A 17,480-nucleotide genomic window follows, 5' to 3' on the forward strand; every position below is an offset into this window, starting at 1 on the left:
AAAAAGAAAAAACTTCCAGGAAGTTCTAAGAAGCAAAACTTGAATTGTCCATGTGTTGGCAACTATTTACACAGCAATTTTACATTGTATTAGGCACTATAATAAGTCTAGAGATGATTTAAAGTATAGGGGAGGATGTGAGCAGGTCATATGCAAATACCATGCTATTTTATGTAAGGGGCTTGAGTATCCAGGATTTGAGACCCTCAGGGGTCCTGGATCCAATCCCCTGCAGATACCTATGGACAACTGTATTTATACTCAGAATCAATGTATTATTTTAACATTATGTATCCAACGTGTCAAGGACAGGAAGGCACCACTTAAAAAGTAATGCGTGTTTGTAATTTGAGACAAAAAATCAGGAGCTACCTCCAGTTAAACAAGGGATGGTGAAAAGGCCACCAGATGATAAAAATCGTAGCATATAGGTTGTTTTGATAATGTCCAACTAATCTCATCTTTTAAATGATGTCTTTTTGTCTTATTTTCAACATTGGGTGAATATCAGAACGACAGGGGAGCAGGAGGAGAGCTTTTAAAAAAATACAAATGCCTGGCAAACCTTGCTCCCAGAAATTCTAATTTAATTATGACCTCATTTTATGAATGTCATAAAAATACACATAAGTGAATACATATGCTTGGTAGAGGGACTAGACCCGATTACTCCTTTCACTTTAAAGACGTGGTCCAGATTAGATCTCATTTTTTTTTCTCATTTTCTTCATCTTATTTTTCTTGTGCAGAAGAGTTCTGTGTGATGTGTGTATGTATGTGTGTATTTTAATCTAATTAATAACAGTCATGGGCAGATGGGAAACGAGCCAGAATAGAAAGAGCCAAGTAGATCTAAATGGGGAACACAGTCACCCTTTACGAATGTGATAAAAACGTATGAACTCTCCCAGGAGAAAACGCAAGTACAGCTGACCTTTGAACAATGCGGGGGTTAGGGAGCTGCACAGTTGAAAGTCCACGTACAATTTCCAGTTGGCCATCTGTATACACATCTGCAGCTTCGACCAACGTGGGATGGTGCGGTACTGTGGTACTTACTACTGAAAAAAATCTGAGTATACATGGACCCCGGTGCAGTTCAAACCTGTGTTGCTCAAGGGTCAACTAACCACACACAGAAAATCCTGCATTCAATTTAAGATGTCTGCTTTCTGTTTTTTATTCTTTTTTGTTTGTTTTTAATAAATGAAGAATACTATAATGATCTGCTGAGAAGGATAACTTATTTTTCCATTCTAGTGATTTGTAAGACAGCATCTGATTTCTCCACCGTAGTGTGAGGATTATGAAAAAAGATCTTAAGCCTGACCATAGATTTTTCTTACCTTTATGAGAAGACTCTGACTTTGAGAAATGACGTGTAGAATTATGCTGGTTTGTAAAATGAGTGTAAGCCAAATCCTCAGCATCTGTCACAGGAGGTGGTGGTGGCCTGAGGGAGGTCAGAATTTAAAGAGATATTCTAAGCAGTGATGACTACAGTTCCACCTCTCACTGGGTCACTTGGTAAAAATATTTTTGGTAGAAACACAAAGCCAGAATATTGTATAATACTCCTGTTGATTCCTGACCAGTTGCATGACTGTGGATAAATTATTTAATCTTACTTTTTCTTTGTTTTGATACACAGAATTCAATAAAAAGAAATACTTGCTGAACACCTAACGTGTGTGGCATTTGTGCTAAGGGCTACAGAGCAAAGATGGATGAGATGTGATCACTGCCGTTAATGAGAAATTTATTTTGTTTTGGTGGTTTTTATGAAGAAAAAGAGAAAGAAAGGAAAGGATAGAAAGGAAGAAAGTAATTAGGGGAGAGAGGGCGGCAGGTAAGAGAGGATGGAGGGGAAATAGGTCAACATAGAAAATTTAGAGCAAAGTTCCTTACACCACTAGGTGGCAGAGTAGAGCTTAGAGAAGGAAAGGTCAGAAAGACATCTGCAACTTTTCATGTCAAAACAAGAACTGTAAAAAAAAATTAGGAAATTTTTAATACTCCAAACTTTTTATTATTTTAATTATTAACACAGATTTTTGCAAATATTTGGCATTTATAAAGATGTAGAACAAAATCTCTCCTGTTTGCGCTTGTTGTTTCCCAAAAATGTGCTCAGACAGCATTAAAGCGTGGGACAAGATGAAGTTAAGTTCGTCAGATATACAACCATGCTGTGGAATGTGTTGTATAGTTCTATATACCATCTGGAAGGCATAAGTATTCTGAAATTTGGAAAGTTATGGTCAGTTTGGTACAGTGGGTTCTGTCATATAAGAATAAAGACAAATGTTTTCAAATTTCTCACCCTACCCAAGCAGGAGGTCTCTCCCTGGGTTCTCAGTGTCTGGAAGAGGTAAGCATGGGATGCAAACTTGTGCACATACTGTGGACCATGCTGTGGGCGCTACACAGAGGACCTCAATCAACTTTCAGGACAAGTCTGCATGGGAGCCATTGCACACACATCTTAGAGTCAATCAGTGAAGTGAGTGACCTGTCCAAGTTTACACAGTCAAGTGGTAGAGAGGGCGCAAACTCAACTGGGCTTCAAAGCCAGTGCTCTTACCTACTATCTGTGCTCTGCTCGTCAGGTGTGCATTTTTGTCAGCAGCATTATTTGCATTCAAGATTACACACACACACACACACACACACACACACACACACACACACACACACACACACCCCTTACACTTTCAAATGGTACATGGCATATATTTTTATACTTTCATACATTTTTATACACATATAATTAATATGACCCTAACAAATAATGTGGCATTTTTCTTGTTTTTCTTTTCAAACCATTTGTTTACAAATATTAGAAATTAAGTAAGTGTTTTCCTTTCATTATCCACTGGCATTTAGAACATTTACCTTTAAAAAGCAACATAAGACTTGGCAGGAGGAGTGAAGACAAAGCAATCTGACTCCAGGATTAAGAAAGTTTAACTTAAAGAAGTCACTTAGGCCCAAGAAAACAGAATTGGGTAATCAAGATGGCAGGGTTTATTTTTCACTCTTTTATTATCCTCATTAGGTGACCGGACACCAAAGACACAAGGCAAGTGGTACTGTCAAAAACAACTCACCATCAGCTCACCTTCAGGGGAAGATGCTGAAGTGAAACAGAGCACAGGACACCAACAAACTGTGTCGGACCCCCACAGATAAGCAAATCAATCTAGAAGGCCCTGTGCTCTCTTGGTGCGCTCTGTTCCCTTTTTGGTTACGTGGGGAACAAACGCTGGCTTACTGGGTGGGTGCAGGGCTCCTACCACATTACTTGTTGCGCTAGAGAGAGTTGTTTCAAAATTAAGAGTATTCACATCCAAAGTCAGAAAAATCTTGTTAACCAGTATTTGTTTTATAGTTTTTGATGTATTAGGATTACCTGTTTTCAACCGTTCTTATGAAATAACTTATATTTGTGATAAAGCCAAAGATGCTTCAGAATTCACTCAAAATCACTTCTTCAGGAAACCCTCCCAGATACCCAGAAGAGATTAAGTGTCTCCTTATACTCTTACAACAGCCTCTACTTTTCACCCACAGCATTTAACACAATCATAATGGTTATTTGCATAATTATCTGTTTAGATTATACATTTCGTAAGAGCAGTAAACAGTTCTTGTTGACTGCTGCTTACTTCAGTTCTGAGCAGTTATTAGGGTGCTCACTAAATATTTCACAAATGGATAAGTGGAGACTAATGTATTTCATATTCATAAGAATACTGTAGGAGCAAAGTGAGATTTATAAAATCTTTAAGTTTTTCTAAGGGAAAAAAACAAATAAAATACCAAGTAGTATTATTAATATACTATCCTATAGTTAAAACAATTTGGAACTTGGGTTGAAACTTCTTCCAGTTACAAAGAATTGGAATTAATTTAGTTTGCCAACTAGCACTGTTTCCTTAGAGAGAGTAGAAATCTTATACTTTTAACCATGATGACTACAAGCTCCACACGAGCGTCTGTTCCCCTCTACTTCAGTTATCACTGCACTGAAGTCATCATCTTAATCCTCCTAGGAGGCTCCATGTTTGTCAGTCCTTGAAACCACCTCTTTCTGAACAAATGGCTAAGGAAATGTCCCCCATGATTAAGTGTGAAAGAGGATACCATGGACCCTAATCCAGAAGCACACATTCTAGTATTAGCTGTATAGGATATTTATAATAAGGTGATGGGCTTTAAGTTTTAACTATGAAAATATACATTTCATAAAATTCTTATTCGTTTATACTTTGCCATACAGATAATCTTACTGTAAATGACACGTAAATACAAATATTCCTCTCAAGTCAAAAAAGACTTCAAGTCATAGGCCATTTTTCACTCATTTACAAGAGCCATTTTTAACACAGGATCATTTGATTATTCATTCTTTCAATATATCAAATAATTTTTAGAGTACTTATTACATTACAAAAACTTGTTTTCAACTTTAATAAATCTTTTAAATAGACATTTCAGACTGTTCTACTGTATCTGCTGTCAAAGTTATTAGTGTTCTAAAAAGCCCAAGGACTTCGAAAACTGCAAAATAACTCTAAAGATGATTTTAAATCCCTTGATTAAAAAAAGCATAATAAGCCACACCTACTTACCTACTGAAAACAGACGAGTTACTTATTTACTTGGATACTGTAGGGATATAAACAAAGCTAAACTACGTACTTCTAAAATCTGCTTTAGAAGACATTTGGTACATGCTTAACTAAAAGCCATAACAACCAATTTTACGCAATTAGACAGATTACACTCCTGTTGCCCTAAAAGCTTTTCAACCTGATATAATTTTCTGAAAGGTATTTATCTTCTGAAAGCACGTGGGTTTAAAAATCGAGTATGGTTTTTAAGGACACTAAATATATTCACTTTTAAGGAAACAAGTCCAGCAGTTTAAGTGTGAGCAGTGAGTGGCAAGGACAGTGTACAGTTTTCAGTGTGATAAAAGTTATGTTTTAACAATTAATTAATATATTATTAATAATCATGTCCAAAATACAAGGTTTTAATAATTTAGAGTTTTCAAAATGTTAGATTTAGTGTCATTTTTGTCTTTTTCTATTTAATGTTTTATCTTCCTATTCCAATCATATTTTCCTTCGAAAAGCAACAGAAAGCAAAAAAGAAAAAATAAAGGTTGTTTCCCCAGGGACTTAAACGTTGACTATTTGAGGTGGAAAAATAGCAGTTGCTCCATAACCGTGACCCAAGATTGCCTGAGGGACGTCAGAAAGCACACGCAGCACAGCCACAGCTGTTAGATCTAGTGGGGCGCTGAATGGTCTGCAAGACTCAAATGGCAATTTGCCTAGGACACTGAGACTCACACAGAAGTGAATTTAGGCATGTGTAATGTCATGCACACACCAATATGACCATGGAACTCAGTAACTATTTAAAACCTGAGATTCTACATAGGAAAATGGTTAATCCCGTCCCTTCTTAGCTGAGGGCAGTCAACTGAGTGAATCCAGAGACAAGAACTGGTCCTAACAAAAAGGACATCTTTCCTTTTACAGCCCAGCTTCTGTAAAATTCCCCATCTTCCTGATTTGACCTGTTCAACCCAATCTAAAGCTGGAAACCAAGTTTAAAAATAAGCCTGCAAGACTTGATACCACCTCACGATGCAGATTTCTTGATCTCCTCTCCAAAGCACACACACGCTTCTCGGAACCAACAGCTCCTTACCCCAAAAGCAAGTTCCTCACTCTCCTTTTCGGGTGTCATCTTACCGTGCTGGCCTGTCATTCTTAGAACGGTGAGGTTCATCGCTCTCTTTTGACTTCGAGTGTGCTGATTTAGCTGTTTTGGGCTATGGAAAGAAGGAAGAAAAAAAGAAAAGAAAAACACACACACATACAGAAAATAGCAAAGAAAAAGATTAGATTTAGAAATTATCTTAATGATGCCAAATTCTCCTTTAGTAATTTCAAGTTACTGACATCCAGTTGAGCACCATATAATATTTTTAAATACAGTCACTCAGAGACAAAAAAAAAAAAAAAAAAAAAATGACAGCCACGAAGGTGTGTTGCAGGCTGTCGGTGCAGCCAGACGAGTGGGCTAAACACACAGGAACATGCTCCCCACAGAGATGCGCGTGGCCGTTATTAACGCAGCAGCTCCGCAGCCGCTGCCAGGGACTGGTGGCCTCCCAGAGTCTACGGAGTCTAGCGTCATGCTCTTAAACTTGTTTCTGAGCACTTGACTTAGGGATGATGATTTTCAAGCCCAGAAACTAAGACATATTCAGGCCAACTTTTCCAGGAGAGAAACTATTCCAGAACCAGCTAGAGAATCTAAAAATTACAGAAATCCTGATACTTGCTAGAAATGTGGCCTTCCCCCTTTCCTTTCCAGGTTCGTAATCCTTAAAAACACCTACTCCATCACAGCTGAGTTAACAAAGAACTAGGTAGCCCCTGGGCAGTAACTTGTGGCTTAATTTACGTAACAGAAGCATTTGGGACCCTTCTACTAAAATGAAGTATGTTTGTTAGGAAAAATCCTGAATAACTAGAGGGTGAAAGAGAGAAAAATAACTGATAAATAATAATTAACATGGAAATAATACTTTAATTTGCTTTTAGACTGACAACTGGGTAAGTGAGAAACCGTAAACAGTGGAGCAGTACTATTCCCAGGCTTTCAGTGTCTTCATTTGCCTCACAACATATGCTGAGCTTGTGACAGGACCAGAGACCCAAAGGACAGAGGGAGGGGGAGAGGGAGGGCAGGCGGGGAGGAGAACAGAGCTAAACATCCATAATACCGTGGACCCACACCCTGGTTGCATCCTCCCAGGCCTAACATAAGCTCCCTCCCTAAGAGCCTTTACTGTGTGAATTCCCACTCCTCCTCTGTTGTTCTTCCATTGGGCATTTTTCAGCCGGCCTGACCTTAGCTGCCAACAGCCTGTCTTCCTCTCTACATTATACATTATTATGGGGAAAATCTATCTTTGTCTTTCCCTAAGTCCAGAGTGCTGCTCTGCAAACAGTAACTGATACGTAGGATCTGTTACACTCAACTTGCATATGACCACATACAACAGCTAGTTACAGCAGAACGAACTGCAGTCACTATTTTGTCCACTATTTCTAATCGACAAGGGGAAGGTGACGTTTCAAGCTCATGCCAGACGGCTTCGTAAGCAACGGTTGCTGGTGGCAAGAACAGCTGTCAGTCTGCCATGGATCAAGAGATGTCAGAGGAGAGACAGCTCGTCCTGACCCAGGAGGAAGGGCCACCAGCAAACAGGGAGAATGGAGAGAAGGCCACCGCGGAGACCTACGAGCACGCGCAAGCACGCTGTTCTCCTGCAGGGAGAGCACGGTACAGCCAAGAAGGCTCGTGGCCAGAGGCGCTTGCCTCTCGGTTGGCCTTAAAATGGAGGGAAGGAAGTTTTCACCTTAGCAGTAACTTTTCACATAGTTACTTTCAAGAATTCGGTATCATTTTTCACAATGAAACAACTTTTACAAGTTAGATTCACCTTGGCAACACAGATCATTTGTGAGCTTGCCCTAAAAGAGGACTCCCCATTTCAGGTCTAATTTTATTTCTAGTTAAACAAACAAACAAACAGACCCTACCTTCCACTCGGGGTCATGCTTCCTTTTGTCCAGCGATGATTTCTCCCGCTCTCTGGCTTTCTTGTAAGCTTTCTTTTCTTCAGCCATTAGAAGTCTAGCGATTTCCTAAACAAAACCCAGTCAGTGTCACCGACTGCAGGCTTACAGGTGGAAAATTACTGGGATGCTTTGAAAGAATACCAGCTGAACAAATGAACAAACATGAACTCACCTCATCCTGAGCCACCTGAGCTGCTCTCATGTCCACCTGGGTAGCCTATGGTACAGAAAACACAAAAAAAAAAAAGTATAATTTAGTTGGACTCTACATTGTCCATTAAAAAAAAATCTTACATAAAAATAAACTGGTATTTGAAACTAGTTGTGATTAACATCCCTGAAGTTGATAATCGGTGGGTATACTTTCATTAGCCAGAGCGGGGTCTCTTTTTATCAAATCCAGCAGCAGACTCTCAGAGAATTATCAGAACTCAATAATGGAGAACCAGGGATATGGAGTTCTGTGGTTAACGTTGACTCAGTAACTAAAACTGGACCCTCGATTCCTGGTATCTTGATTTTTTCACCATTAAAAAAAGGTATCAGTTTCTCAACAAGACAGAGGACTGTAAAGCTCAGTAAATAATGCAAGATTGATTCAATTCACAAAAAACCTATGGATTCACCTAAAATTTTGCATTAAAGTTTGCTCACCAAAATTTCTTCTTCTTGCAGTTTTCTGGCAATTTCAGCATCATACCATTCCTGATCCCTGTGGGTCGCCCGTGACGGAGTAGAGACAGCGTCTTTCATCACTCTGGGCTTCATCCCTAGGAAAAACTCAGTGTAATAAGGCAACGGAGTGTGTTTTCTGAAAAGCTGCAAAATTTAAGATAAGGAAGTATTTAACAGTGAAAAACTGCAGTCCAAAATTCAGTGTTGGGTGGGCTGGAAATAATTCTCCCCTAGCCATGTAAGTAGTGATGCAGATAATCCAGACATTTAGACAAAGTCTGCCTGGTAATAACTTCCCCTCACACAGCTTCTCCAACAGGAGAAAATCATATAAGGAACTGTAAGAAAGGCTTTTGCAAAAGAAGTGAAAAAGATTAAGTCCCTGAAATAAAAAGAATTTAGAGAAAAGAAAGTTAGATGGAGTCTTAAAGAGACTGTCAAGGCTGGAGGAGATGAGAGGCTTTCCTCTCGCTGACTCAGCCCCGCACACCTTGCTTCAGAGGGACACACAGCACCACTGGGGAGCTCTTGACGGTACTTATTAACCACCCAGGGGCCCCGGTTTCGTAGTTTGTTTTAAATCTTATTAGTTGACTCTCAATTGCGGTAACGATTGGTACTACTAGTTTCATGTATTATGTCCATCAAAATAACTGTATGTGAAAACATTTTTCATCAGAATGTTTCACGACACGATTCACTTGCTTTAAACAGAAGAGGAAAAAGGAGAGAAAAGAAAATACATCTAAATTCTGGGCAAATGAAGAGTTTAGGTTATCTGGTGAAGCCTCCCTTTGTAGAGCTTTAAACCCAGTTGTGTGGTTAAATCCAAAAGCCACAGACTCATCTGCTTTACCCACAAATGCAGACTATTAAACCTGACTTTCTTAGCTGCAGGCCTATTGGCACCTGATCACCCAGAATACGGAATCCACTTCATACCATCTCTAGAGCCACTGAATCTTAACACTGAGCAGGGCTGGTTTTAACCCAGCTCTCTGAGTGGTCTGGGACAGTCAGGAAACAGTGGCATACTCCCAAGAGTGGATAAACTGCCTTGGGTTATGATCAGCTTGGTCACAATTAGAAAGGAAGATTTCAGGGAAAAACACATGAAATCAGGTAGGAAAGCTGGCACTGGGCAAAGTCAGTGGACAAGACAGGTTGCTATACCACATGCCTATCTACAGAAAAATGACAATTCCATGAGCAGCCAAAGTGTAACTGAGGACTATAGGAGAGATCACAATTTTGCCTTGCTCCTCCAATTATGCCATCTGGTAAAAGAAAGAGTGGAATGTGCCCAGATTTCAAGAACTAAACTTTTCCCACTATTATGCCTCCTCTCTACACCACAGAATTAACTGAGAAAATGCTTTGTTTTAGTATCTATCAAAGATGCTTGGAAGGCATTCAAATGAAACGGTCAAATGAAGAGACTTAATTGGTTTGACAGGGTGATAAGATTATGAACTCTTGGCAGCTAAAAAGAGAATGATATGTGGATCAATGGAACAAAACAGCGAGCCCAGAAATAAGCCCGTGTATATATGGTCAATTAATTTCTGGCAAAGAAGACAAGAATATACAATGGAGAAATCCATCTCTTCAATAAATGCTACTGGGACAACTGGACAGCCACATACAAAAGAATGAAATTTGACCACTAATTTATGTCATATGCAACAATGAACTCAAAGTGGATTAAAGACTTGAAACAATAAAACAGCTAAAAGAAAATATAGGCACTAAGCTCCTTGATACTGGTCCTGGAGATAATTTTTTTTGGACTTGACATCTAAAGCAAAGGCAACAAAAACAAAAAGAAGCAAGTGGGACAACATCAAACTAAAAAGCTTATGCACAGCAAAGGAAACCATCAACAAAATAAAAAGGCAACTTACAGAATGGGAGAAAATATTTGCTCATTATTTATCTGATAAGGGGTTAACATCGGAAATATGTAAAGAACTCATACAATTCACCAGCAAAAAAAGCAAACAAAAAAAACAACCCAAATAATCTGATTGAAAAATGGGCAGAGAATTTCAACAGACATTTTTCCAAAGAGGACATACAGCTCGCCAACAGGGATATGAAATGGTGCTCAACATCACTAATCATCAGGGAAATGCAAATTAAAACCACAATGTGGTATCATGGTTCACACCTATTACAATAACTATTTTTAAAAAGACAAAAAATAATAAGTGTAGGCAAGGATGTGAAGAAAAGGAAACTCCTCTACACTGTTGGTGGGAATGTAAATTGATGCAGCCACTATGAAAAACACTATGAAAGTTCCTCAAAAAATTTAAAAAATATAATTACCATAAGATCCAGTCATTTCACTTCTGGGTATTTATCTGAAGAAAATGAAAACACTAACTCAAAATGATACATGCACCCTGTGTTCACTGCATCATTATTTATAATAGCCAAAACATGGAAACAACCTAAGTGTCCACTGATGGATGAATAAAGAAAATGTAGCATAAAATATATATATAATATATGTATACACACACACACACACATATACATACAATGGAATGTTATTCAGCCATAAAAAAATTAAAACTTGCCGTGTGTGACAACAGGGTTGGACTTGGAAGGAATCATGCTAAGTGAAATAAGTCAGACAAAGGCAAATACCATTTGATTTCACTTATATGTAGAATCTAAAACAAAACAAAATGAAAAAACCAAAAACACCCTGAGCTCAGAGATATAGAGAACAGATTTATGGTGGTTAGAGGAGGGGGTGGGGGCAGGCAAAATGGGTAAAGGGAGTCATAACGTACAAACTTCCAGTTAAAAAATAAGTAAGTCATGAGGATGCATTGTATTATAAGACCAAGTATCACACTGTGTATCTGAAAGTTGCTAAGAGAATAGATCGTAAAAGTTCTCATCACAAGGAAAAAAATGTGTAATTATGTGTGGTGATGGATGTTAACTAGACTTACTGTAGTGATCATTTTGCAATATACACCAATATCAAATTAATATGTTACATATTTGAAACTAATATGTTATAGTCAACTGTAACCCAATATAAATTAACAGTTAAAATTAGAGTAATATCTGCCTACGTCCCAAATATTTAGAAGGAAAAAGAAGAGTTTATCTGAAATCTGGACATAGCTTTGAAACTTGCATGTCTCGTAAGCAGAGAATCTCTATAGCCTGGAATATCAGATTTCTGGACTGACAGGGCTGCCCACTAAACGCACTATCCTTCGTACCATAGGTGAAAAGAGCTTTCAGAAGTGTCTAAGAAGGAACTTCAGTTAGTGCAGTGTAGGGCTGTCATTACAGAAAAGAGATGCTTTAAAATGGTACTAAATATAGTTAACTGAAAGAAATTAATGAAAGTGGCTGTCTTCATTTTGGTGGCCTAAACATAATCTGGAAACTAGCTTTCAGAGAACCAGGTGAGCCATATTTTCAACAGTTCCACGTTCATTTCTTAATAGAATTCTTACTTGTATTTTTCTGTTCATCATTCTTCAGTTTGAGGACACAAGAATCCAACCCCCACCAATAAACACAAAGGAAAGCTTACCTTTAAAGAAATTCTGATAAAGTAAGATAAAAGTGTTGAAAGTACTGATATTCAAGATAAGCTTATTCCAAGCTTGGAACAGGGTAAAATGACACATGGATCCTTTAATAATCATAAAAGAGTATTTCGTAAAAAGCCAGCCTGACACGAGCGGAATGTCATAGCAGAATAGTGTTTTATGGTTCTGAGAGGCTGGAAGTTAACCTACAGAAAGTTAATAAGCTTGTTACAATTTAATAGCTCAATAGAGATGTTACCCTCAAAGGTGGCATGGTATTACTGCCCTTTAGAAAATTAATCAATCTTACATTTAATTTAGCAATTTCATTTTGTATCCCTTTTTCAACTGATTATAAAACCCTGTCCTGAAAAATCAATTCTCTTAGAACTAGCTCTTTCCTTATTAATAAGTTAAATAAAACTTTGGCTTATGCTAACAACTTTAAGAATTGTGCATTTACAACAGCAAGGACAGGCACTGAGTAACTATATTTTAATGTAATCCCCTTACCTATGGGGGTGGAGGTAACAAAATCAAATGCCTACAGGCCTACGTGGGTAAAATTTGCAAAGTAAGTTGGATATAAAATTACAGACACCAGCAGCTCTGTTGTAACCATTTTAGTACCTACCTAGTCACATTGGTTTTTAAACATTTGCCTACAACTCCAGTAGTAGGGTCTGTGAGTCAGTGTTTGTTTCATAAGCTTTTCTAAGCCTGTTTAAGATACTCTCAAGCATAACTAAAAGCCATAAAGGTTACCCAGCCCTCAGAGCACACGTATGAGGTCAGATTCACAGAATCCGAAATGCAGTGGTAGATGTAATCACCACTCCTCCCCCATGCCTTTTAGACTTCAACAAGTCTTTCTAAATCTGGATAGAGTGTAATTTACACATAAGGTCAATTCCAGGTAGATTGTATCACTTCCTCCTCTGTTGCTCCACAGTTCTTTGTTCAAAGTGTATCTAATTTGCAATTGCTTGTTTACATATTCATCTTTTTGGCTTGACTTACAAAGCTTCTGAGGCTCAGATCCAAGCAAAAATCCCCAAACATAAAGCCTGTGAGGCAAGTGTATTTGTGGCAGAAACCTGATACGGCCTGCTGAACTGAACTTTCATGTTCTTTGTCACCAAGTCATTTATAAGCCTTTAAGGACTAACAGGATAGGGAGAGACAGCTTGACAGGAAGAACCGACTGAATCAACCTGAACCTGCAACCCAGCACCCACTTTCCAGACCAGAAGTCGAGGCTGGCCGGGCAAAAGCATGGGGGAAGTAAAAACAGGCGCCTCCTTGGTACTCCCTTCCCAATGACCCCTGCACCTCTGTAAACCTCCAGTAAGAGCGAGACAGAACCAGGGAGACGAGCATGGTCTAACTAGAGTACCGGACGTGCAGCGCTCTGACCTGAGTGGTGCAGCCACATGGAGACCGTCACAGCGGCGGTTCCCAGACAAGGACAGCGAGAACCATCACTGGGTTGGTTCTGGACTTCAGAGTCCAGAAACTTGACGCTTACATCTAACATTTACCTCATTCCTGAACAAGTATCAAGAACTCACCTGATACCGGCACTTCAGAACACCAACTGTCGATGAAGAGTTGAAGAAGATTAAAGCCCAGGAAGTCACTCAGGGCAACCATTCTCAAACTTTAAGTCCCTAAGAACCACCTCCAGGTCTAAAACGAGCCCGAACGCCAGGCACTCCAGAGGCGGCAATGTATGTAGGCTCAGAAATCTGCATTTTTAGGAAGCAGCCCGGCTAATTCTGATGAAGACAAGCTGAGGCTCACAAATGGAAGACACACTGTCTGAAGAGGTGCCTAGCCAACCTCTCACGTTACAGATGGGAAAGATGAGGTCAAGAACACGCAGTCCTTCCGGACCTACTGGTCTTTTAGTTAGGTAAATACTACAAAGGCCATGTCACCAGGCTTCTGGGTTCACAGAATTAAAACCAGAAATTCAAGAGCATTGATTGGGTATCAGAATCGCCGAGGTATGGTCTTGGCACATTAAGAACTGTATCTGGGACGGGCACCTCCACTGCAATCCAGGGCTGGAGGAACCTTGTCAGGAGTCAAGAGTACTCTCTCAGAAGGCAGAAGGGAAAAGGTACGAATATTTTCCTCCTTGAGATCTGAAATTAAGTAAATACCTTTTGTAGTATTTGGCTCTAGGATTTATTTCAAAGCCATGAGCATAAACCAGAGAGAAAGAACAGGCTGCTTAAGATGCTTAGTAAATACACTTGTTTGTATGTATATACAGGATACCGGGACTTGCAACGAGACTGTCCTTCATTACCTGTGTCGTGGAGCGGGAGCCGCTCCTCACTCTGTGAGAAGGGAGGAGTCCTGGGCCTGCGCTTCCTTCCTCTGTGCTCACCTCGCCCACGGCCCCTCCCACATACGGCTTCCTTGCAGTGAAGCCCTGCTTTCTGTGAGGACTCGGGAGAAAGGTGGTCCTGGTGGCGGGACTTCTTTTCCCAATTCCGAGTCTGACGGCTGTGGTTAGCCTCCCAGTCGTCCTGCTCGGTGCTCAGAAACACCTCACCACTGACTCTGGGAAGAGGGGGTCTCCGCTGCCTCTCGTGGCCGGGCTGGCTCTTGTCGCGCTGCTCAGGGTTCATTTGGGGATTGTCCCTCGCTCTACCCGAGCTAGAGGACGACAGAGATCTCTCTGATGAACAAGGCTCTTCTGGTTCTTCCAAGTTCTCCTGGGGGTGTCTGGACTCCTCCTTCCGCTGCTTCGCAGTCTTTCCATCACTTTGGAGTCTACAAGGCCTTGAGGCTCCAGAACCCAACTCCCTTGCCCTCCTTGACCGTGGCTGGTCTGAGTGGAGGTGGAGGAATGTGAAAAATAGAAATGCAGGTTAACTTATTGAGAGTGCGAACTGTCTACGTGAGAGAGACAGGGCCCAAGACTACCATGTAACAATGGAGAAGACTACTTTTCCCAGTTAACAAACTGAAAAGAAGGGGCGAGCATTTACTGGAGTGGTCCAGGCACACACGAAGGATTCTGAGCACATAGCCAGACAGGGAAAAAACTAAAACGAAATTGAGTGAAGTAAATCTGAAAGAAAAGCTTGATCATGATTAGGGAAAAGCCAACATGGTACTTTGATATTTGCCAATAACAAAAGTTCCAGTCATTAAAATGTTAAATTCTATTTATAAAACTATTTTGTAACTAGTGTATTAGTATTTGGAGGGGAAGTGAGAGCTAAGGGAGTCTTAGAAAACAGAAAAAGAAGTAAGCTTTGTGACTTCAAAGGCTTTAGAATATCCTTATCGGAAATAATTGATCTGTATCAGAACGTTGCTAGTGTCTACTTAGTTCCAGAGATGATCTGCCGATTTTAGTTTTCCTCCATCCTCTCCCTTTAAGTGGCCAAAGCAAACACTCCCAGGCATACGTCAGTTCAACGTGGAAGAGGATGGAATAAAGGAGAATTTTAGTGAGTAAATGACCCTATTGTCTTTGGATAACTCTGCTCCTAATCTTAATTGAAGTTTGGCGGAGGGAAAAATTAAGAAGAGATGCCCAAATGGAATACATAAAAAGGAGTCACTTCCTAATTAAACATATTTCAAAAAAACCTTTATGATATTGTATTCTATGTATAAAAATACAATATATTCTAAATATAGAAGTCCTTATGTTTAACATAAACTTCAGGAACAGCACGTAGATGGGTGCTTTTCTGTCAGGTCCCATTTAGGAACATGCAAACTGTGAAAACAAAGTAAGTAAATCAACAATGCACACTGCAAGGGCATATTCCTTTTAACATTTGCTAAGACTTTGACTACCATTGGGAAATAACAAAAAGAAATCCAAATTCCATGGAAAATTGCTAACACAGCCAAGATTCCCTGCTAGAATTAGCCTTTTGCTGAACTGCATTTGAAACAGCTACCCTAATTTGATAGGATGTAGAAAAAATAAATGACTGTAGATTTTCTTAGTTATTAGGGTTTGTTTGGTGTTTTTTGGAGGGGGCTGTTTTGGTTTGGGTTTTCTGTTTTTGTTAAAGACTGTTATTGTGAATCTGACAGAGGAACAGAGGAAGGGGAGATATGTGCTAAACGCATCACTGATGCCATAAGCTTCCACTCAAAACTGCAAGTTGCTTCTTCTTGAGCTTTCCGAAGAAAATTTGCCTCAAAGGTGACATCAAAATTAAAAGCTGTCCTCTAAAAAGTCTGTAAAGGCATTTATTTTCATAATTTATAGTAAAAATTATTTTTACTTCAAGCAAAAATGAAACAGAATAATTACTCTCTGGAATAAAAAAGTATCTACTCTTTTAACCAAACTATTATTTTAAGTGTATACTGACAACTGAGAAAGAATCAATTCACTACTGCCGTGAATTAACAGAATACCGACCAGCTACTTAAATGACGACCACAACCAGGAAACAGTGGTTCAGTGTTAACACCAATGTTCCCACAGTGAGCTGTATCCGTGATGAAGTCTGCCTTTAGGCCCAAAGAGAAACAAGAAAGAAACAACATTATCAGTTGATAATATGTTTTCGACATGGATTTATGAAGTTATGATTGTTTTGTTGTTGTTATTTTTAATTCTTTCTAAAAAGTTAACAGATATTAGTAGTTTTATTTTAGCAAAGTGTGTTGCAAGAATTAGAACAGAACTGTCACTACATTTTCACATAGTTTACAGGAAAAAAATATTTATTGTCTACATCACTTGTTATATCTTTAAACCTGGGAAAGGAAAAAAAAAAAAAAAAAGACAGGGGTGGAGGAATCTGTTTGAATCCTTTAAAACCCTGTCCAGTTAAGGGCTGAGACTTTCATGTTTTTTGAGACCAAGTTATTTGGCAAATATACTTAATTTCCTTATAACCAATACATATATATACATGCACACATACACATATATATATGTAAACGTTTTATTTGTGTTCGTCCATGTTTATCTTCCAAAATAAACTGATTTTTGTTTAGATAGACAAAATACTATGTTATACACATATTACATTGATATACGTATAAATAATAGCACTTTAGAGTTTATCGAATCTTCAGAAAAATCATACTGTTCAATCTTCTCATCATTCACCTGAAGGATGTATTTGTAGGATCTCCATTTTACAGATGAGAAAGAGACTTTGACTGTTTGTAGTAGATAACTTCCTTACCATTACAAGTTTTCTAAGGAAGGGACAGAACTTGAATCAAGATCTTATGACTCCAAGGACCATGACTTAAAAAAAAACCCACTAATATGCTTGTGATACAGGTAAGAGGCTTTGAAAGAAAAACATGGATTCATAAATGAATAAGATTCACCATTTCAGTTGATATAAATCTGATAGATCCTTTGGATAATTTCAAATTTGTAGAAAATCTATAAATGATCATTTTAGAGATTAATTTATTAAAGTTTAAGTAAAATAAAAGCTAAAACAATCACATCTGTAATTATTTGCTGGGATTATTATGTAAGACAGACAAAAATCATATTACACATTAAGATAGAGAAGTACAATGAAAGAATGTCTGCTAATAGCGTGTTGGG

At 38.8% G+C, this 17,480-nt stretch overlaps 1 protein-coding gene across 2 annotated transcripts in view; it reads right to left on the reverse strand.

Moving 5' to 3' along the window:
• Nucleotides 1-17,480, reverse strand: part of CCDC50 (coiled-coil domain containing 50) — a 64,803-nt gene that overhangs the window by 6,515 nt on the left and 40,808 nt on the right. Inside the window, exons 6-11 of one of the 2 annotated variants that reach the window (XM_074365914.1) lie at nt 14,232-14,759; nt 8,328-8,443; nt 7,846-7,890; nt 7,635-7,739; nt 5,772-5,851; nt 1,347-1,453 (exon numbers count right to left, since the gene is read on the reverse strand). In XM_074365914.1, coding sequence (XP_074222015.1) covers nt 1,347-1,453; nt 5,772-5,851; nt 7,635-7,739; nt 7,846-7,890; nt 8,328-8,443; nt 14,232-14,759 — 981 coding nt within the window. The remainder of the gene's footprint in view (nt 1-1,346; nt 1,454-5,771; nt 5,852-7,634; nt 7,740-7,845; nt 7,891-8,327; nt 8,444-14,231; nt 14,760-17,480) is intronic. The other variant, XM_074365916.1, reaches the window with a different exon arrangement.

The sequence above is a fragment of the Camelus bactrianus genome, chromosome 1, assembly GCF_048773025.1.
Source record: "Camelus bactrianus isolate YW-2024 breed Bactrian camel chromosome 1, ASM4877302v1, whole genome shotgun sequence".
Lineage (NCBI taxonomy): Eukaryota > Metazoa > Chordata > Mammalia > Artiodactyla > Camelidae > Camelus > Camelus bactrianus.